This window comes from Trematosphaeria pertusa (assembly GCF_010094035.1).
Source record: "Trematosphaeria pertusa strain CBS 122368 unplaced genomic scaffold BU26scaffold_7, whole genome shotgun sequence".
NCBI classification, from domain to species: domain Eukaryota; kingdom Fungi; phylum Ascomycota; class Dothideomycetes; order Pleosporales; family Trematosphaeriaceae; genus Trematosphaeria; species Trematosphaeria pertusa.
In genome coordinates, this window is record NW_022987218.1 from 1,312,391 (window position 1) to 1,332,028 (window position 19,638).

At 55.7% G+C, this 19,638-nt stretch overlaps 10 protein-coding genes across 10 annotated transcripts; 3 read left to right on the top strand and 7 right to left on the bottom strand.

The window, feature by feature from the left end:
- Positions 1–275: 275 nt before the first annotated feature.
- On the bottom strand, positions 276–1,860 carry BU26DRAFT_312411 (uncharacterized protein). The gene is made up of 4 exons (XM_033821937.1): positions 1,797–1,860; positions 1,660–1,720; positions 1,188–1,603; positions 276–1,110 (listed from the first exon to the last, which is right to left on the bottom strand). Exons 3-4 carry the CDS (start codon positions 1,576–1,578, stop codon positions 431–433), a joined length of 1,071 nt encoding a protein of 356 aa, XP_033684120.1. The 5' UTR covers positions 1,579–1,603; positions 1,660–1,720; positions 1,797–1,860; the 3' UTR covers positions 276–430.
- Positions 1,592–2,289, bottom strand: BU26DRAFT_484384 (uncharacterized protein). The gene is made up of 2 exons (XM_033825849.1): positions 1,797–2,289; positions 1,592–1,720 (listed from the first exon to the last, which is right to left on the bottom strand). The coding sequence occupies exon 1, from the start codon at positions 2,218–2,220 to the stop codon at positions 2,011–2,013; it is 210 nt and encodes a 69-aa protein (XP_033684121.1). The 5' UTR covers positions 2,221–2,289; the 3' UTR covers positions 1,592–1,720; positions 1,797–2,010.
- Positions 2,290–2,350: 61 nt separating this feature from the next.
- Positions 2,351–3,973, bottom strand: BU26DRAFT_312443 (GroES-like protein). Its single transcript, XM_033821938.1, has 4 exons — positions 3,584–3,973; positions 3,519–3,535; positions 2,633–3,463; positions 2,351–2,584 (listed from the first exon to the last, which is right to left on the bottom strand). Exons 1-4 carry the CDS (start codon positions 3,698–3,700, stop codon positions 2,482–2,484), a joined length of 1,068 nt encoding a protein of 355 aa, XP_033684122.1. The 5' UTR covers positions 3,701–3,973; the 3' UTR covers positions 2,351–2,481.
- A 40-nt stretch (positions 3,974–4,013) lies between these two features.
- Positions 4,014–4,919, bottom strand: BU26DRAFT_312495 (yippee zinc-binding protein). Its single transcript, XM_033821939.1, has 2 exons — positions 4,555–4,919; positions 4,014–4,498 (listed from the first exon to the last, which is right to left on the bottom strand). The coding sequence occupies exons 1-2, from the start codon at positions 4,651–4,653 to the stop codon at positions 4,265–4,267; spliced, it is 333 nt and encodes a 110-aa protein (XP_033684123.1). The 5' UTR covers positions 4,654–4,919; the 3' UTR covers positions 4,014–4,264.
- A 1,372-nt stretch (positions 4,920–6,291) lies between these two features.
- BU26DRAFT_519281 (TPR-like protein) lies at positions 6,292–8,961 on the top strand. The gene is made up of 3 exons (XM_033829010.1): positions 6,292–6,944; positions 7,049–8,311; positions 8,361–8,961. Exons 1-3 carry the CDS (start codon positions 6,341–6,343, stop codon positions 8,510–8,512), a joined length of 2,019 nt encoding a protein of 672 aa, XP_033684124.1. The 5' UTR covers positions 6,292–6,340; the 3' UTR covers positions 8,513–8,961.
- Positions 8,962–9,034: 73 nt separating this feature from the next.
- On the top strand, positions 9,035–10,274 carry BU26DRAFT_519282 (uncharacterized protein). Its single transcript, XM_033829011.1, has one exon. It carries the CDS (start codon positions 9,266–9,268, stop codon positions 9,998–10,000), a length of 735 nt encoding a protein of 244 aa, XP_033684125.1. The 5' UTR covers positions 9,035–9,265; the 3' UTR covers positions 10,001–10,274.
- A 13-nt stretch (positions 10,275–10,287) lies between these two features.
- BU26DRAFT_564795 (uncharacterized protein) lies at positions 10,288–12,814 on the bottom strand (the record flags this gene model as incomplete). The annotated part of the gene is made up of 4 exons (XM_033833312.1): positions 10,288–10,334; positions 10,384–11,914; positions 12,617–12,663; positions 12,730–12,814. The coding sequence occupies 4 exons, from the start codon at positions 12,812–12,814 to the stop codon at positions 10,288–10,290; spliced, it is 1,710 nt and encodes a 569-aa protein (XP_033684126.1).
- Positions 12,815–13,119: 305 nt separating this feature from the next.
- BU26DRAFT_312560 (uncharacterized protein) lies at positions 13,120–14,502 on the top strand. The gene is made up of 2 exons (XM_033821940.1): positions 13,120–13,367; positions 13,471–14,502. Exons 1-2 carry the CDS (start codon positions 13,284–13,286, stop codon positions 14,416–14,418), a joined length of 1,032 nt encoding a protein of 343 aa, XP_033684127.1. The 5' UTR covers positions 13,120–13,283; the 3' UTR covers positions 14,419–14,502.
- A 2,145-nt stretch (positions 14,503–16,647) lies between these two features.
- BU26DRAFT_505210 (lytic polysaccharide monooxygenase) lies at positions 16,648–17,644 on the bottom strand (the record flags this gene model as incomplete). Its single annotated transcript, XM_033826832.1, has 5 exons — positions 16,648–16,736; positions 16,786–16,839; positions 16,891–16,963; positions 17,087–17,514; positions 17,587–17,644. The coding sequence occupies 5 exons, from the start codon at positions 17,642–17,644 to the stop codon at positions 16,648–16,650; spliced, it is 702 nt and encodes a 233-aa protein (XP_033684128.1).
- Positions 17,645–18,197: 553 nt separating this feature from the next.
- On the bottom strand, positions 18,198–19,625 carry BU26DRAFT_605031 (uncharacterized protein; the record flags this gene model as incomplete). The annotated part of the gene is made up of 2 exons (XM_033835560.1): positions 19,223–19,625; positions 18,198–19,168 (listed from the first exon to the last, which is right to left on the bottom strand). Exons 1-2 carry the CDS (start codon positions 19,557–19,559, stop codon positions 18,198–18,200), a joined length of 1,308 nt encoding a protein of 435 aa, XP_033684129.1. The 5' UTR covers positions 19,560–19,625.
- Positions 19,626–19,638: the final 13 nt, after the last annotated feature.

The window sequence follows — 19,638 nt, forward strand, 5'->3', positions numbered from 1 at the left end:
TGAAATGTAGGCACTGAGCCCTTCGTCTTCCAACCTCCCCGTCTTAGAGAAACAAAAGCCAGATCTGCCACGACACATGTCGTCGCAGGCAAATCTGTGGATATCCAGGATATCGTCCATAAGTCATGAAATCGTGACCCGCTCAATTTGCACTCAAGCCTCGAAGAAGACAAATAAAAGTAGTCCTAGAGAAAAGAGAAAATAGTGCCCCATCCATGGTATCCATCAGGTAGGTATAAAGGGGGCAAACAGAAAATAATTAAGCAAAGCCTTGCTTTTGGGGTCCGTTTCGTGGGAAAGCGGTGTTCAGAAAATGCCAGCCAGACCGTGACGGGAATACAGAGGTTCCAATGCTTCCGGAAGCGATCGATGCGCGCGCCTTCAGCCTTCGTCCTGTCAATCAACGACATTATAGCCGACTATCAGAAGTCTACTCTTGAGCCTGGCTGCGTCGCATTTTCTCCGCCTCCAAGTTCTCGTACAAGAGGTACAGCGCCTTCTCGTTGGCGGATGCGCTTCCGGTAATGGTAAACATGCGCTCGCCGGTCTCGTCATGCGGTGCCTTCGCAATGGAGATGCGCGCGCCGGAGCTCTTGCGAATCTCACTGATCTTGCTGCCGCCGCGACCAATGATACAACCAACCATATCTGAGGGAATGCTGATATTCTGCGTCTGCATTTCTTCTCCATCTTCGGTGTGCGTCGGAGGCGGCGGCCGACTAGCGGCATCGGATCCGGACCGTCGACCGTAGGAGGCAGGAAGTGCGTCGCTGAAATCGGCGCCGTGGCCGGTGCGGTTGTACGAACGTCCGCCTCCCATGCCGTTTGCGAGGGGTCCAACGCCGGGCTGCACCCTGACGGCGGGATTATAGAGCACGGTGCCGTAGCCGCGCTCGTGATCGTCTATCAGGCACTTGCCGATTTCCCAGACGGCCTTCTCGATACCCTGCGGGGATCCCTGGACCTCGACGATGCGCTCGGTAGACTGGGGAAGCATCTCCTTCTGCGCAACCATGCGAACGCCGGACGTGTCTTGGATCTGCTTGATCTTCAGACCTTGGCGGCCGATGATGGTGCCCATCTGGTTGTGAGAGATGAGGAGGCGAATGGCTGCGCGCGTTAGCCTGAGTTGGACTCTTCGCCATCACAGCGGGGAGGGCGCATGAAGGCGGATTTGGGCTACGTACGATGGGTGCCGTCGTTGCGGATGAGACCGCCCATGCCCATCTGCGGGGCGCCTTCGAGCAGTCCTTTGGCGACCAGGCCGTATGCCTTGGAGATTCCGGACAGAGGGCCAGTGACGGAGAGCACACGGTCATGGACGCCCTGGACCACCTTGCTGACGCCGGCGCGCACGCCAGTCTCGTCGCGCAGGTCGGCCACGTTCTTGCCCGCCTTGCCTATGATGACTCCGGCCTCCTTGGACGAGACAATGGCTCGGAGCGTGAGCTGCGACTCGGCGTACTCTTGCTCGGTTCGAGGGATCACGTCGCCGTTGTCGTCGACGTTGAGGCGCTCCACGGCCTCGGAAATGCGGGAGGCATCCTGGGTGGCCTGCTGGGACTCTTCTGCAGACATGCTGTAGGAATGGCCTAGGGTGGTGCTGCGACGGGCGTGAGTGACGTATGCAGACGCGACGAGGAGCAGCGCAAGACTTACCGGAGAGTCAGTCGGAGATGGAGAGGAGAGGGGGAGAAGGGCGTGGAAAGGCGCTCTGGAGCTATATCGCGTGCGGTGTTAGCGGGATTGTTGACGAGTGGTGGAGGAACGCCGGGGGCGCAGAGGCAGCTACTCACAGGTGATTGCGGAAGTGGCGGGGGGGGAGGGTGGTCCTTGCGGATCGGCTGGCAGGGTGAGAGAGGAGCGGGAGGAGGGCGGGGAGGCGGAGGGAGAGGGAGAAGGAGAGGAAGAGGGAGAGGAAAGGGGACGCGTGGGAGGAGAAGGGTGAGGGCGGCGGGCGGAGGACGGAGGACGCGTGGGTTGGTTGAGAGGTGAGGTGAGAGACGAGGGCTAGCACAGAAACAAAGGAATATTTGGGCGGTCGACGTTAGCTTTTAGCGAGCGCGGCCGGCGGACCATGCCGTCTCGACAGAGGGATGCAGTGCAGCAGCGCGCGCGCACGCAGGAAGCCGGGGCGCTGGGGCAGCGGGCGCGAGGGCCATGGCGGCAGGAAAGGGTGTGACTCTCGCGGCCGGCGTCGCAGTCACGACGCAGCGTCATCTTGCGTGAAGAGCGGGCGCTCCGCGACCTTCACGCGTGCGCCCGGCCTGCACCCGCGCCCGCCGCGGCCGACCGCCAGCCAACCCCGCAGCGCACAGGCCCGCCCAACGGCGTTTGCGAAGTCTGCGCAGCTGCAGCATGCACAGTGCACAGCGCAGCCGTGAATTGGCCAACTACAACGCACAGTGCTGCGGTTTGCGTGCCGCCGTGTCTGATTGGAGCGCCGCCCCCAGCCTCCTGAATTACATGTGGAATGCACGGTCACTTCTGAGCCTCAAACACCACCTTCTGCGCCTGCATCTTGTCGAACAGCTCGTAGCCCTCGACCGCCTGACTCAGCGGCATCACCTTGTCCGCCATGAACCTGCGCAATTAGTCACTCGCTGCGTCCCCCTCTGTGCGGAACACTCACCCAAGCTTGTCCTGGTGCTTCTTCAGCGCCTCTAGCGACTGCGGGAACACGCTCCGGACCGGGCATCTGCCCATCTGGATCCGCAGGTTCTTGCCGTAAGCCTGGTTGCCCGTCCACGGAATCTCTCCGTTGTGAACGCCAACGCTTGATATGACTCCCCAAGGCCGGAGCAACTCGAAGCCCATCTTCAGCGCCGGGGACAGTCCCACCACCTCTACCACGACATCCGCGCCCCGTCCATCCGTCAACTCCTTGACCCTCTTGTCCAGCCCCTCTCGATCAGCCTGGAAATTCCACGGCTCGGCACCGAGGCTCTTCGCAAGCTCGAGCCTGGAAGGTATAGAGTCGACGGCCAGGATATGCTTGGGGGCAAAGTCCACGAGGTTGACAAGCGCGCAAAGCGCTACCGGTCCACAGCCCACCAGCACAACCGTGCTCTCCTTTACCTCCTCGTTGCTCATCTCCTTAAAAGCATTTTGCGCTGCGAACCAACCAGTAGGGAAGATATCGGCCATGAGCACCAGTACTTCGTCCTTCACGCCCTCGGGCGCTTTCACGACCGAGCTATCGGCGAGAGGGATGCGAACGTACTCGGCCTGTCCGCCATCGAGGACAGTCGTGCCGAAGAGTTGGCATTTCGAGCAGCGGGATGAGAAGCCACGCTTACAGTAGAAGCAGTCGCCGCACGAGACCGTAAACGGAGAGACAATGCGGTCACCCTTCTTCACCGTCTTGACCTCCGATCCGAGCTCTTCCACAGAACCCGTAAACTCATGGCCCATTATGAAGTCGGTGCCAGAGGGTTGGTGGCCGCGGAAGACGTGCAATTCACTGAGGACCATCAGGTTTCCAATTCGCATTTGGCAATGTCCTAGTCGTGTCATACCTGCCGCATAGTGCTGTCTGCATGTCTGTCAGAACTAGATCAATTTCCCAAGTGAGGACGCCTACCTTCTCTACTTTGACAATGATGTCCGTCGGATCTTGTATCTTGGGTATCGGACGGTCTTCAATGACGACCTTATGCGGCCCTTTGAAGATCACAGCTTTCATGGTATCCTTTGTCATGTTGACAAGCCAAGCAAGAACTCAAGACTAGGCAGAATGAGTGAAAACGGGAGGCAAGAAAGTGGCAGCAGAAGCGTGAAAGGATGCGGTGGGTCGTCCCAAATAAATACGCGAAAGGAATTAGAGTCGCCGCTCGCTACATGTCGGCGGGATTACTCTCCTCATCAGCTGAGGTCGTCATCGTGGAGCTGCTTCACCCCGCCGAGGTGAAAACTGCGGGGTAGATCGTACGCACCACGGCAGCAAGGATCCTGCAGGTTGGATGCGGCTTTCATCATATTTCTGCTGCTATGTAAGCTGCTCTAAAAGGCAAACGCCTGGAGAGACTGTAGCAGTCATTCGAGCAGAATGCGATGGTGGGAAACAGAGGACTCGTCCACGTACCATAGCAGCCTCTCTGCCCTGCCATACTGCGCCAGAATCCCATGATATAATATAGAAACACCCATCCAAATACTCCAATACCATATCTTTGTTCCGTGCCCATAAACTCCGTCTAATGCATGCCGGAAAAGTATCTGTCGCACCGGCGTCTTGAAAGCCCCAATGCCGCTGCCGTTGGGCTCAGGACACTGTACACAACAGTTCGGCCTCCAGTATGAACTTCCCCTCCTTGTACTTCTCACTGGCCTCATACGCCTTGTCGTACTTCCAACCCACGGTTTCCTTGCATTGTCGGCAGTGTATGTCGCGCACGATGTGGCGGCCCGTCGTCATGTTACGCTCGTTGGGCTCAGACTCGGTGACGTTGACCACGCTGTCGAAGAGATACGCCTTGCCATGCTGGCCGCGAAAATTCTGCCATGTGTCATCAGCCCGGGCCTGCGCGAGGGAGAGTATCAAGGCGGACTTACCCTGCTGAGGATGTCATCGTGGTTGGAGAGGTGCGTCTTGCACGTCTTGCAGCCGTAGATGCGGCCGCCGTTGAGGTAGATGTTGTATGTTAGTCCCATGGCTCGCGGCTACTGCGTAAAGGGGAGATCGGAACAGAAGAGTACGGCGTATGGCTGCCTTATGTGAGCCGCAAAGAGGCTGTGGTCTCGGATGGATGGCCCGTTGCCGGGCCTGGGTCACGGAACGTGGGCCGATGGGACGACAGCCGCACAGAGTCGAATATGGCGGAAGAATTTGGAGGGAATGAGGAGCTTGTATATGCGAGAGCGCAGCTGAGTGAGAGCGACTCGCAAGCCTGAAAGCGCCGGTGACCTCGCAGCGCAGCGGATGTCCTTGTGACCTGTTTGGAAGATAAGAAGCTTAGTTGGTGACCGCTATCTTGCTTCTGTTGTGCAAATACAGCTGGCCATGCACGCCTCCGTGTGCTAAGTACCGAGCGGTAGAGCTGAGAGGCAATATGTTGGTGGGGAGCTTCGCGGCGGAGGTGGGACCGTGGAGCCCTGAGCTAGGACCGAGCACGTGGCGATAAGATAAAGAGGAACGACGGTATCGGCGAGGGCAGGGACGCCTCAATGTCGAAAGCTGGAGATGCGAGCATCACAGAGGAAACGGCGGAATGTTGGTAGCTTGTTTGTGCCATGGCCGCAGGGTCTGACGCAAACGAAGGCTCCCCTCAGCGGCGAGAGGGGGACTGGCTTGGCACCAGGGACGACGACGCCCACAGGCAGAGATTAATTCCGCAGGAAATGGTATTTGTTGACTCGAGCGAAAGAACAGTACGTGCAGCGGGCAAGAATAGACGTTTAAAGCACTCCGGGTCAGTCTTGTCAATACCAGCTGATTCAAAATGAGTACCAAGTTGGCTGGCCGAGGATTGGCTGGAAGAGTATCAGATTACCGAATGCGGAAGCGCACGAAGTGTGTATTTGCTCGGCGAGAACCATAATGTGGAGCTATATCTTTGAGCAGGAGATGACTATAGCAGTGGCCAAGAGCACTTCGCCAACTTCTGTCCGATGGCCAATGTAGTGGAGGCATCGTGCTGAATGGGAGGAAGACTATCAAGACATGCCCCTACTCTACGCAGTTTCTACGCAGTTTCCACGAGTCTGGACATACGGCGAGCCATGCTCTGCATGAATGCGGGCTCTCAAATCGGCCGAGAGAGTTGAAGTGACTCGGCCTGGCTGAGATTCGGCGCGTCTTTCAATTCGCACACAAGTCGGCAGGCTGGTTGCTAAGAGACAGCTCATCGTCTGCAGCTGTGGGGACAGTAAACAGAGAGCGAGATTGGAGAGATATCACCGTTGTTTATGCACGTGTTGTTGGCGCTCTGCTGCTGCATGCATCAACCACCGGCGAAGGGATTGGGGGGAGAACGAGACGATGCCCTCCGCGGTCTGCAAACACACAAAGAGGCACCAGCAAAGGCCGTCATTGGCCCAGCAGAGGGAACAATAGGAGAAAGGCCGTGGCCGCTTCGAAGGCTCCGCAGCGAATGATGACGACGGGTTGCAGCCAATTTCTCTCAGCCCCAGCCTCCCAACGCACGCGCCTAGCGGCTGCAAAAGTGGCAGCGCAGCGACTATCTCCGCGTAGAAGGTGCTAGAAGCCCTTTCAGAGACCGCATCCCAGCGAGCCGCTTTTTTATCGCATCGGTCCGTCTGCTACCAGAGTTGACTACAGCGGGCTAAAATTCCCAGTTACACCAGGACGTCCCTATCATTCCCCGACCTTTTGCCTCTCATGGTTCTTCCCTCCCTCTTTCACAAATCCTCCAAGAAGAAGCCCCAGCACCCCGACGTCCCTCATCTCACCCCGGGTGCCCCAGCACGCAAAAGCACTCCAGGCACCCCTCCCGCGTCGCCGGACAAAAAGTCCCACCACCGCGTCAAGGAGCGGGAACGCGAGCGCCGTTCCAACTCCTACTCATCGAAGCGCTCGTCCAAGTACGACCGCGATTCGCACCCCCTCAACCTGCCGCCCGACGAGCTGCGACGCCTGTCAACGTCAGCCATGTCTGCCATGAGCGACCAGCCCACGCCGCAGCCCATGGACGTGGACAGGGAATTCACGTCCTCGCCCGCGCCGTCAAGCCCTGCAGCCGCCCAGGCCCCGGCCGCCTTCCCGAAGACTAACGGCGTCAACGGCGAGGAGACGCGGCCCGCTCCCCCTCCGCACCGATACACAACGAGCCCGCCGCCGCAGTCAGCGAACTACGCTGCGACACCAGAGGCCGCGTCGCCGCCTGCACAGGCCCCGGCGATAGATGCGGAGGAGTACAAGGCAGCAGGGAACAAGTTCTTCAAGATCAAGGACTACCCCGCTGCCATCAAGGAATACTCGAAAGGTAGGTTGCCATCCCGTCACGTTCTGCTCGAGTCCTGTGCGGCCCAGTTGCGTGGCATTGCAACGCTGCACGCACCCCAAAACATCCGAGCTAATCAGTTGCAGCCATCGAGGCGGATCCTCAAAATGCGACGTACTACTCGAACCGCGCTGCGGCTCTCATGTCAGCAAACCGCTTCATCGAAGCCCTGGAAGACTGCAAGGCCGCAGACGAACTCGACCCAGGCAACATGAAAATTATGCTCCGGTTAGGGAGGCTGTACACTAGCCTTGGGCGGCCAGACGAGGCTATTGCAGCCTACCATTCCATCAATGCCACGGTGAAGGACATGCAGCCTGCGCTCATGATGCAGCGGCACTTGAGGCAGGCCGAGGAGACTCTGCGGAGCGGCGGATCCGGCTCCATGATCATATACGCTCTGAACGAGGCAGAAAAGGGTCTGGGGGCCAAGGTCGACAGGCCGAGGAAGTGGACACTGATGCGGGGAGAAGCACATTTGCGGATGGGTAATGTCAATGCACTTGGCGAAGCTCAGAATGTCGCAATGAACCTACTGCGGGCTAACAGCCAGGATCCGGACGCTCTGGTACTGCGTGGCCGCGTGCTCTACGCACAAGGCGAGAACGAAAAGGCGATTCAGCACTTTAGGCAGGCGCTGAACTGCGATCCCGACTTCAAGGACGCGGTGAAGTACCTCCGGATGGTGCAGAGGCTCGAGCGGACAAAAGAGGAGGGCAATCGAGCCTTCAAGGCCGGCCGGTTCCAGGAAGCGATTGATACCTATACGAGGGCGTTGGAGGTTGACCCGTCCAACAAAAACACGAATTCGAAGATCCTTCAAAACCGCGCGCTCTGCCACTCGAGGCTAAAGAACTGGTCGCAGGCCATTGACGACTGCGACAAAGCGCTCGAGCTCGACCCAGGCTACACAAAGGCGAGAAAGACGAGGGCCAAGGCATTGGGAGAGTCCGGAAACTGGGAAGAGGCAGCGCGCGAATACAAGGCGATACATGAAGCCAACCCATCAGAGCCAGGCATCGCCAACGACATCAGGAATGCTGAACTAGAGCTGAAGAAGAGCAAGCGGAAGGATTACTATAAGATTCTCGGTATCGAGAAAACAGCCACGGAGACAGAAATCAAAAAGGCGTACCGCAAGCTTGCCATCGTTCACCATCCCGACAAGAACCCAGACGACGAAAGCGCTGCCGAGAGATTCAAAGAGATCCAGGAGGCCCATGAGACGTTGAGCGATCCTTCGAAACGTGAACGCTACGATTCTGGAGCGGATCTCCAGGACCCAGCCGACATGTTTGGAGGTGGCCCCGGCGGTGCACCGTTTGGGGGGCAAATCGACCCGGAGATACGTGAGTCAGACTTCTCCCCTCCTTACCAGCTATATTAATGTTCTTGCAGTTTTCCAGATGTTCGGCGGCGGCATGGGTGGTGGCATGGGCGGTGGTCGGGGAGGCGGCTTCAGCTTCTCCACCGGCGGCGGAAGCCCGTTCGGCGGTATGCCCGGTGGTGGCCGAAGAGGCCAGCAATTCCAGGGCGGATTCCCCTTCTGAACAACGTCGTCCTCCTGATGGCCCTAAAACTTTTCTCTCACAGGTACGTAAGTGCGGATCTGCGGATCATTGCTCTGGATTTTCTCATCGCTTCCTGTCTATGCCACAAGCATTGAGGTTTCCGGGTCTTTCTCATATACGGCGTTGGAATAATACAGGGCAGCGCGAGCTTAGGAGGAGGCTCGATATAGGCTGCCTGGTTTGGTTGCGGAGCGATACTGCATTATGGCCACGACTCTCGGTTGATCTTGATCATCAGCATTGCTCCGGCGTCAGTCTTTCCCCTAGCGGTGATGATATCTAGACGGAGTCTGTGTAATGATAGGCACAAGGGGCAAAGGAGTAATATATCATCTTGACTGGCGCGCTTTGGTATTGCCACCATCATTCCCTTGTGGCTCCAGCATGAATTTGCCCCCTCAGAGTGAACCGTTAGCCAATGCTGACATAAGCAACGCTATTTTCATCTCGGCTTGCACGTCACTAGTCCCTCTTTGAGACTCATACTTCTCAATCCACAACCAGGCTTTTCGATCCAACAACCCTCTGCTATGCTGCCTTTGGAACTTATGGCAAGAGTTTTATTCGCACACTCGTAGAACTACTCCCGGGAAAGATCGATAGTCCGAGACGACAACTTGGAACTACGAGAATCCATAAAGAAATCAGGATTGCACAAACTCGAAGCTCCGAGTTCGTAGTCAAAAAGCCCTTACGAAACTCTGGATATACCAAGTAGGACCGGCAGGAACCATGCAAAAGCACCGCCGCCCAAACCGCCAATCCCGCCGTGGAAACCATCAGCCTTCCAATACTCCTAACCACAAAACTTCTCCTGCGTCGACATCAACTTCTACACCATCCTCTTCAAACCCCTCGCAGATATTGACTCCCCGTCCTCCAAGACCCCGGCCAGACTACCACCCCGTGCCCGCCCACGCCGCCGTAACCCTCGGTGCCGCCGTCTCCATTGTCCTCAAGCAGGATCAGCCGACCGGCAAAGAAGTCCAGGGCATTGTAGCCGAAGTACTGACAAGAGGCGATCATCCACGGGGTGTCAAAGTACGATTAAGAGATGGGAGGGTGGGACGGGTGCAGAGGCTTGTGGGTGAGGAGGAGGGTGTCAAGGGGGAGGAGATGGTTGGTGGTGCGGAGTCGGGACTGGGCCGTAATGGAGAGTCATCCTTCGCTTACTCTAGAGGTGGAATGAGAGGTGGGCAAAGAGGTGGGTTTAGGCATGTAAGAGATATTAGGGAGGACGATGAGTATTTGTACGACGAGAGCAGTGGACCAAGAGATATGGCGGGATACTTCAAAGAGCTGGAAGAAGCGGATGCACGACTTGCTGAGAGTAGCGGATGGGGAGAGGATGCGGGAAAGAGAGTAGAGTTGAAGAGCGACATAGCGATATGTCCGGTTTGTGAGGGGTTTGAAGGGGACGAGAGGGCCGTGGCGCATCACGTTGAGTCGCATTTCGGGGAGGCATGATGTGTACACAGATAAGTGTAGGGACGAACTGTGTCCAGACTGGTCGACATTCATGGAAGTACAGTACGAGTCGTAAATGTACACCAGACGCTGTAGCTTCCACCCTAGTCCTGGATCTGACAACCATCGCTATGGCAAAGAAGCCTTACGATCTGTTCCTTTTGCCGCCGAAGCACGCCCGTCCAGAGTATCGCCCCGCCGAAGCTGCAACATAGAAAGTCACCACCAAGATAGAAACACCCCGAAATCTCCCTGCCATATTCCCTCGTAGATGTAAGCAGCCACTACTAGTGGTACGTGACATGGACGTCTCGGCGGTAATCGACCCGGCGAACTGTGCTTGTTAGTACTGCGGAACCTCACATCACTAGTGGAATACTCACGCTGATCCAAGAGTCGCGACGAGGAAGCGCCCTTGCCCTGGTTCACCCGCTCATGAGCACGATGATGTTTAAGGATCGTCAGCCGCGCATTCATATACTCATTCAAGAACTCGCCGTCTCGCTCCCAATCTCTGAAGAACTCATTGGCAACAAAGCCGGCCGTCTTCTCACGAGTGGTATTCTCCCCATCGGGAATGGCGGAGATTCGCTCGTGCCGACAGTTGAAGACACGAAGGCCGGCGTCAGCGAGATCCAGTTCGGTGATGTAGTATCCGATGCCCTTCTTTAGTGTGTTGATCTGGTAGGCCAAGCTCGTGTTTTCCTGCTTCAACTTGCCGATCTCGCCTCGAAGTCTGCCGGCTAGAGTACCGTCCTGGGCTCGCTCAGCGTTCCTGGCGTTCCGCTCGGCGAGCAGCTGGACATGATTAGACTTGTGCCAGTCACGATTTGTGATGGTCTCTTGGAGCTCCTTGCGGATCTCTGTCAGGTCCAGCTGCAGGTTCTCGTTCTTAGCCTTGAAAAAGGCGGCCTCGGTCTGGATGCCTGCTGAGCGCTTCACCTCTTCCTGGCTCCGGAAATTCTTAGCTTGGAGGTCGTCTATCTTGCTCACGAGGCTCTCAATCTTGTCGTTCAATTTGGTGTTCGTCGCCGTGAGCTGGGCAATCTGCTGTTGGTTATCTCTCTTCTCCTTGGTGAGGACTTCCACTTTCAGTTGCAGGCTGTCAACTTTGACGCCCAGCTTCGTATTATCGGCGATGAGGCCGCTGTTGGAGGCTTTAAGGTTGATATTGTGCGGCTGAAGCTGATCGTTCTCCTTCATCAGCGCAAGCATCTCACTGAGCCGCTTGGTGTTGGACGTCTTGACCTCGTCATATCGGATCTTGAGTGTATCGAGTTCGTCCGTGATTGCCTGCACTTGGTCTCGTAGGCTCACGTTCTCTGAACGCACACTCCTGAGTTCCTTGTCCCTGCTTGTCTGCATGCGCTCTGCCTCCTCCGCGTTCTTGAGAGACGTCTTGATCATGGCTAGCTCCAAGCTCTTCTCCCCAATGTCGCTGTACAACTGATCTAGCTCCTGCTGAAGCTCTTCAGTCTCAGCTTCGGTACGGATACTGTTCTGGGCCGCGTCTTCGAGCCCTTCAACCCTGGCTCTAAGGATTCGGTTCTCGTTCTCGATCCTCCCCACCTTGACCTCCAGGTCGACGTTCTCCCGCTCCGCCCACGCCAGCTTCAACTTGAACTTCAGGTGCTCGACTTCGGATTTGTCGTCGGTCACGAGGGACGCTGTGAGCGAGCTCATCTCTCCATTTTTGACCTCCCCGCCATGGCCGCCGCCACGCTTCGACAGGAGGGCCTGCCCCTCATTTGCCGCCGGAGGGCTCTCGCCGCTGGTGGCATGGTTGTTGTCACTATTCGTCAACGCCGGCATAGTGGACGTTGAATCGCGAATTGACACGGAAAGGTGATCGCCCGGGTACTGGACTGAGTGATTGTAGACGACCTTCCTGGACTTGACCGGTGCCACTTGTATCTGAATGGCTTCTTAGCTCTCTGTAAAGACACCAAAGTTGAACGAGGCGGCTTTGTCTTTCTATATCGGAAAGGTGGCTCTTGCGTTTTCGCGCTAATTTCATTTGTGCGTGTTGCGAGGAAGCGCGCAGCTGATAAGGAAGGCGCAAGATTGGTGAAGAGGATGGTGAAGCGCTTGGTGAGCAGTGAGCCGGAGGAAGGACGGAGGGTGTGCTCCCCCTTTCATTTTCACTCCAATGATGAAAGAGTTGAAACCCTTATTCCAATGCCGAGTGGCAAGAGGAGGTCCAGAGCTAGAGCTCCTCATCGACGTAGGGAGGTACGTAGCATCCCCTTGGAGAGCCGGTAGCGTTGCGTGGGCCCTCGAGCAGGCACAGAAGGAGCACTCCAGGCCATCTTGAGAGGCTAAGAATGTATTCTCCTGGTATCCGTGCCGTTATTAGTATATATAGTGATGTTCAAGATTGTGGAGGTGTAGGAAGCGCGCTGTCGGCGGCGATTGCTGAGTCATCAGCGCACGACCTCTTCGCATCTGTCTTCCTCACCTTTTCTCGTCCAGTCCATCTCACCATCGAATCGTCACTTCCTTACTTGCACAGTTATTTCCATCCAAAGATGATAGACTTGAATGCAGATTCACCGCCTTCACTCGCTGAGGCGATTTCACCCCACACAACCTTGGGAACGAGGCCCATAAACCGACCAATTCCTTCAGCCATTTTAACTCCTCAGCAAGCGGAATAGCAGTATCTGCACAGGTGAGAATCTAGACCTCGAGGGCACCGATTCTTCACAGCACGCATGGCCACAGCTTACCGATGAGTTCGATCGCAAACGAAACGGGGCTACTCTGGGCTAGATGAACAAGACTACGTTCTGTCACCTTGCCCGCGACGAACATTCTCTCGAGCCGCCACTATCTACTGAACAAATATCCGCACCGTGCATTCACAATTTGAGTTTCCATGTCCTCACGCCGCTCCCTTTCTCTCCATCTTCGTCGGGCCGATCAAACGCCAAGTTGTTCCGACCATGCCTGTGACCCTTCCGCAACGCCAAGGACTCCACCTTCCCCGAAAACACTGCTTCCATTCGCACTCAGTCGTTTGATCCACTTCTAGCTCCAGCCAAGCTAGCCAAGGTGTTCTGCATTCGTAGCGGAATGCGGACTGGGGTCCGCTCGATGGACTTTCAAAAGCTATACTGTAGACCATCCGGACATGAAATCAGTAACCTTATCTATCTCGTGCTGTCTTTCTTTAGGAGAGCTGAACGCTTCTGTTGTCTTTCTCCTTCGTACTATTTAATTCTTAGTCTGCAGGACAGCATATTTCAGTTCTAGAACTCCTTTTCTTCATTCCCTTTTAACGATGAGGTTCGCTTCTGAACTTGCGGTGGCCATTTTGGCTCTATCTAATGTCGCGGCTGGAGAAGCTCCGTCCCGTAGGTGGACTGTAAGTACCTCCCGCACAACGCCGAGTCTAGCCACGCGAGAAGATTAGCGACTACTTCGCACAGTGGACACCTTTGACTGTAGTATACTAACCGGCTTACCAGGGATCACTCTCCGCGCGCGCTAATCATGCGTCAATCGCCGGACGGCAGATCGAAATCGGCGGTCTCAAGCTTGGCGGAGGCAATGAGACTACCGGAGAAGGGCAGGGTGCGGCCGGCGAAGGTCAAGGTCAAGGTCAGCGCCAGGGTGGTAACGGAGGCGGCTTGACCATCGGAGGATTGACGCTTGGTGGACCAAATGGCGGTATAACGGGCAATGGAATCAACATTGGAGGGAACCAACAAGGCCAGGGTCAGCAGCAAGAGGGTCAGCAGCAAGAGGGCCAGCAGCAAGAGGGCCAGCAGCAAGAGGGCCAGCAGCAAGAAGGCCAGCAAGCACAACAAGGTCAAGCCCAAGAGGGCCAACAAGCTCAAGAGGGTCAGCAGCAGGGTGAAGCTGCGGCGGCCGAAGGTCAAAGAGCGGGCGAGGCGGCCACAGCCGAAGGCCAAAAGGAGGGACAAGCTGCGGCAGTGGAGATCGGGGCCGCTACAAACGGTACGCAGGCCGCCGAAGGGCAGAAGCAAGAGGGAGAACCGCAAGCTGCCGCTGAAGGTCAGAACCAAGGAGGCGAGGCTCAAGCCCCCGCTGAACAACAGCAAGGCCAAGAGGCTCAAGCGGGTGCTGGCACCGGAACCGAAAATCAACCCGGTCGCGCCGAAGGCGAGGCTGCGCAGCAAGAAGGCCAGCAAGCACAGGCTGAGGCTCAACAACAGCAAGGCGAGGCTGCCGCTCAGGGCGAGAAGTCGAACGGTGTCAAAGCCACCGAGGAGGCCGAGCAGTTCTCCGAAAACGCCGGTATCACGCTTGATCAGAGTGGCAACGCTCAGAACCTTGGTGGCAACCTGGGTATCACACAAGGCTCCGATGGAAGCAAGTCCATCGGTGGAGAGAGCGGGATCAATATCGCGGCGAATGGGGAAGCGACGATTGCAGGGAATGAGACGGAGTAAAACATCGTTACCAAAGACAGAGCTCCCCAGGCTATCCCTTGCGCCAGTGCCAGTCCGGAATCTCCCAACAATAAATGCCTCAATGGGTGTTACTTCGCAAACGGTCTTGTTGTATATTCCTTCCACACTCACTAGACTCAAATAGAAGAATACCCTTAAAACTCGATCTCATGGCTCGTTTGACTTCATCGAACCCGAGTTCATTGAAAGTGGCATGTGCATGCGGGGCGGAGTGAGAAACGAAGCTTGTCTCAAACCGTTTCGTGGATGCCTCTCGCGGGACTTGGCATCTGCCCAGTTTCCTTGGACGAAAGAATGTTGAGCTTGGTTGAGGCTGAGACCTGAGGTGATCTGTGACATAGCGGGTATATACCTACTTCATGTGACATGAGGCGGATGACTAAGCGGGCGACGGGACACGATGCCGCCTGCTTTCCAAGCACAACCACAGCGCATCCCATCCATCAACAGTCAACACTTTCCATCGACCACTCCCCGCATAGTGGAGCCCCGGACACACAGCATCGAGACCTGTTTACTTCCCATAGCTGGTTCCCAGACTTGGCTCGGCACAACATCGCCTGTCCGATTGGCCCCGTCAGTTATCGCGATCGCGCGCACCAAGTCCTGCTCGATAAAAGCAACCACACTGTTAGCCTACCAAATTGTTTCTGCCTACAGACTGGTATTGGCAAATACAAGGTGCCGTTCCCGACTCGACGCTAAATGGGCGGAAGCGAAGGTGCAGACTGTGCCGGAGGCTGAGGTCTATTGAGCGCTCGCAAGAGATGAGATAAGGATGTTTTGCCCAAGAAGACTCGGAGGGTGACTTTTAATTTCTAGGAACTCCTGTCTTGAAGTTGCAGCTGCTTCCCATTCCGGGTACACTTTGCAGCCCAGAAAAGTCGCCGCCCCATCTTCGCCATCTACCCGAGTCCTTACACCGCCAGGTCCATCAACTCTTCACTCCCTTCACCCTCTTCACCCCCTTCCATTTTCATCCCCACAGGCGTGGTCTCCGAACGCAGCCGGAAAATGACCCCAATCTTCCTCTGCATCCGCCGCCCGCTAGCAACACTTCCACACCCTATCCGTACAATTGGGAAACGAATTCCCATCGACATCAAGATAATCGCACATTGGAATCTCGACATTGCAAGATCCGTAATACGACAACTTCAAACTTTGCGTCAGCGTGCCGCCCAGACCCAAGCCCGACGCGGATGGATGAAACGTGGTATGCACGTTAATCCCGGCTGACCTATCATCAAAATAGCCACAACCTACACCCATCGCTGGTGTGGAATTGGTCGCAATGCTATTCTCCTCGGAATATGATACTGCTACTGACGTGAAATGCGTCTGAGAACAGTTAGCTCTAGAGAAAGAGTAAGGGAAGTCCGGGGAGAGGGATACCGGTCCCATAGAACCACTTCCAGGCGTCGTGAGATTTTCGTCCCAAGCAAGCTTTGTCTGCAAATCCCCACCCCGCTCCCCATTCCTGAAGTCTCCCTTATATTCAATTTCCCGTATGGTCACTGTATCCGTCGGCTGAAACCTGAAAGCCACGCGCACGTAGCATGCGACCTTATCCTGAGCGAAAACGACCTCCTGCGACTGCGAGGTCGAGTATTTGATGCCGATTGAAGAAAGGTCGGAAGCCAGCGATACTCCCACATCGAAGGGGCAGTAGAAGACTCTAGGCTTCTCGATCGTTCCGTTCGAAGGACCAGCAAAGACGGGTTCCGCCATACGTAAGAGCAGAGCAAAAGCCCCGGGGAGACTGCAAGAGGAGCGTTTCATCTTGACTGAAGCCAGCGAGGCTGCGATCCACTTGCGTGCAAACCGGATCAAAACTTTTCAAAAGCCTCGCTCCAAGCTTCGCAACACGACACTACCCGTAAGTCTGCCTTACCATCGAAATAATATCTAAAGGTAATGCTGCAGCAATTTCTTCCGCTCCATGTCTCTATTCAAACAGAACGAACGTGGACCAAGACCCGAGTATCCCCCGCTCTTCATCAAGATATAAATACTGACTTGCATATACGAACCCGGGACAGCGGCACGCAAGTCACACGCAATCAGGTCCGTCTCCGAAAACAGTAACCTGCTCCACTACTCTGATGGACATACAGTAGCATTGATTGCGCAACTATGCAACATGTAGCTATCCAATCCGCGAACCCCACACCCTCCACTGGCACCGATGCGGCCCTTCCTGCAGACTCAAGCACTCCATACTGCGGGTCCTGGTGCGACATAGCCGGTTAGATTCCAGGGCTTCAGTTCCGCGACATGGTATGGTGCCCAGATCGCTGTCAAGGAATTAACATCTTGCTTAGCTTTAGGAAATGGCGGACTTACCGTTATCCCAAACGTCATATGCGCCGGGAAACTTCGCCATCGGGCCCGGATTACCTGTGCAAGCAATGAGGAACGTTAGGCTAAGACACCAGGCATACAACTTACCTCCTCCTGGACCTTTGACGTCGATATGCGCACAGTTGACATAGAACTGCGTGTTATTGAAACGGTAGGAGTACTGAAAGATGTGTTCTATGCGCATCAAATACTTTCCAGGAGGCGTACTCTTCGGGATGCTGAAGTTCATCGACGTGAAAGTCAGTCTCAAATCGAACACTCTACTATCAACAAAATCACTTACGGACGCAGCGCTCAATAAGGCCCACCTCGTTTCGTTTTTCGCGATAATACTTCCGATCTTAAACCAGTCACCGTCGCCCTCATACGCCTCCAACTCGCCCTCCGCATCTCCCGCCTTGCTCAAATATGCCTGCCCGGGGCCTTCGTGCGAGATATCAGTGTCTTTCTCTTCATTACTGTACTGGTCTCTTATCGTAGGGAAGAAGGCGAGCTCGTCGCCGGCATTGACGGTAAGTGTTTGCGTCCCCGGACCGCTTCTTGCAGCACCGCGTCCGCATCGGATGTTAGCGTCGTACATATCGTAGTAAGGAACGAAGTCCCCAGTGTAGCCATTCGTGGGCGAATACGCCCATCCGTCTGTTACATTGCGGATATACTGCCATGGGGCGCTGAGAGGACCGCCGTTGTGGGAGAGCTTGGAGAAGACATCTATGGAAAGCATTAGTACGCCTAGTATTCTTTAAAGCTAACTGTTAGGAGACGGAAACAGCAAGGGCTTACAGTGTGCATCAGCATATTGGCAGCTGAGCAATGATAACGCGATGGTGAGTATCCTCATCTTGGACAAGCCTCAAATACTCAAGTCCATGAAGGCTCCTGCTGAGCGAGTAGATTTCTTATGGTGTGGAGGCCCATAGCGTATGGCCTCGCAGCCATCCTTCGCCAGCCCAAGAGGTTACATTGCTGGCTCTATTTACCCGCCATAGACAAGAAGGATTCGTACCGCTGAGACATTGGTAAGTGCAATTACCACATGCGGCGTGCATATATTAACCTTACTGCTTTCGTCACGACAACCCATACCAACCCTAATGTAGGCCGGGAGGGCTTTAGGGGACCAAGAGTAGAGGTGAGGACACGTGAGGACACGTCCGTGTCGGAAGTCGAAAAGGAAGACCTATGATAGTCGCGCCTACAAGTAGTTCTCGACATGCTCATCCAGTATTTTCAGCAGCAGCATACCAGCGTGTCGCTGCGAGAGGTATCCTCAGCCAAGTACATCCTTGATGACGTCCGTTCCGGCCGCAACCTGACGACGTCTATTATCGATACTGTTCGTCACGCTCGATCAGCCGATATGACCATAGCCAACATGTTTGGCTTTGACGGTATTAATCCTGCTCTTTAATCGCATCCATGTCTCGTCTCCACTGGTCCTTAATCTCGTCAATCAACCCAGGCTTCTTAAGCACGTCTACCGCAGTGGCCGCCAGGACCTTTCCCACCCTCAATGCTCTCGCAAAAGCGCCCTTGGTCGCCGATGCCTTCTCAAAGTCCGGACTGTGCGGCTGTCCCGCCTGCGTGCCTGGGGGGATGGCGAAGCTCGCGTTCACGCTCGGCATGGCATAGCTGATGTTTCCCTGATCCGTGCTCGCCTTGATCCAAGTGAACTGGCCCCCGGACGGTATCGGCGGGTCCGGCAAGTCAGGCAACAAGTTCCAGTACTTCGTGTACGACGCTGCGAGGATGCGATTCGGCACATGGTCGGCATATCCCTGAATGATTTTGACCTCCGCCCTGGCCCCGGTGGCCTCCGCCCCAGCGCGAAAGCAGGCGCTGACCTTTTGCTGGAGCTCTTTGAGTCGGGAAGCACTGCTTGCGCGGATCACACAGACGCCGGCAGCGTAAGCGTGGATGATGTTCGGCGCTCCTCCCCCGTCGGTGATGCCCATGCCGATCACATCGCTAGGCATCGTCTGCTGGCGCAGAACCGACACTGCATTGTATGCGATAACAAGGGCGTCGAGCGCGTTGACACCAAGCCAAGGGCTGTTTGCCGCGTGCGCTGCACGTCCAAAATACTCAACCTCGAGGCGGGCGAAAGCGGTAGTCCGAACTAGGGGGCTATTGTTCAAGATGCCCGGGTGCGAGATGAGGGAGATGTCGACACCCTCGTAGGCGCCTGCGTCGAGGAGACGGATTTTACCGCCTCCGATTCCTTCTTCTCCCGGTGTGCCAAAGATGAGGACCTTGCCAGACAGGTTGTGTCGCTTGATCATCTCGGCTGTTGCAAGACCAGCAGCGAGCGAGGCAGTGGCGATAAGATTGTGACCACAGGCATGGCCCAGATTAGGAAGCGCGTCTAGAGGATATCAGCCACGTCTCTTTCTTTGCACAACTTCAGGGATTGGCGTACCCATCTCAGCGTTGAAGGAGACAACAGGCCCCGCCTTTCCGCTGTCGTAGACCGCTACCCATGCCGTCTCCATTCCGTAGGCCGATGTTGTGACGTGCCAGTCTTTTTGTGACCGCATAAATTTCGTCAGGGCATCATGTGCCTTATGCTCTTCGAAGGCGAGTTCGGGGTTTTCGTGTATGAACTTGTTCAACGGCCACAGAGAAGCCCGAAGACTCTCAATGGAGTTGTCAATTTCGGACAGACGCTCGTGAGAACCGTCTTGAGGGACATTCTCCGCGCATTCGTTATCCATAGGAACGATGATGAAGTCGTCTTCTTCTTCTTTTTCTCCCATCTCTTTCTCTTTCAGATCTGTAAAGCATCGATGCGTCTTGAGTTGCCGCAACTTACCTACCCACCTAGCCCCAGCAGAA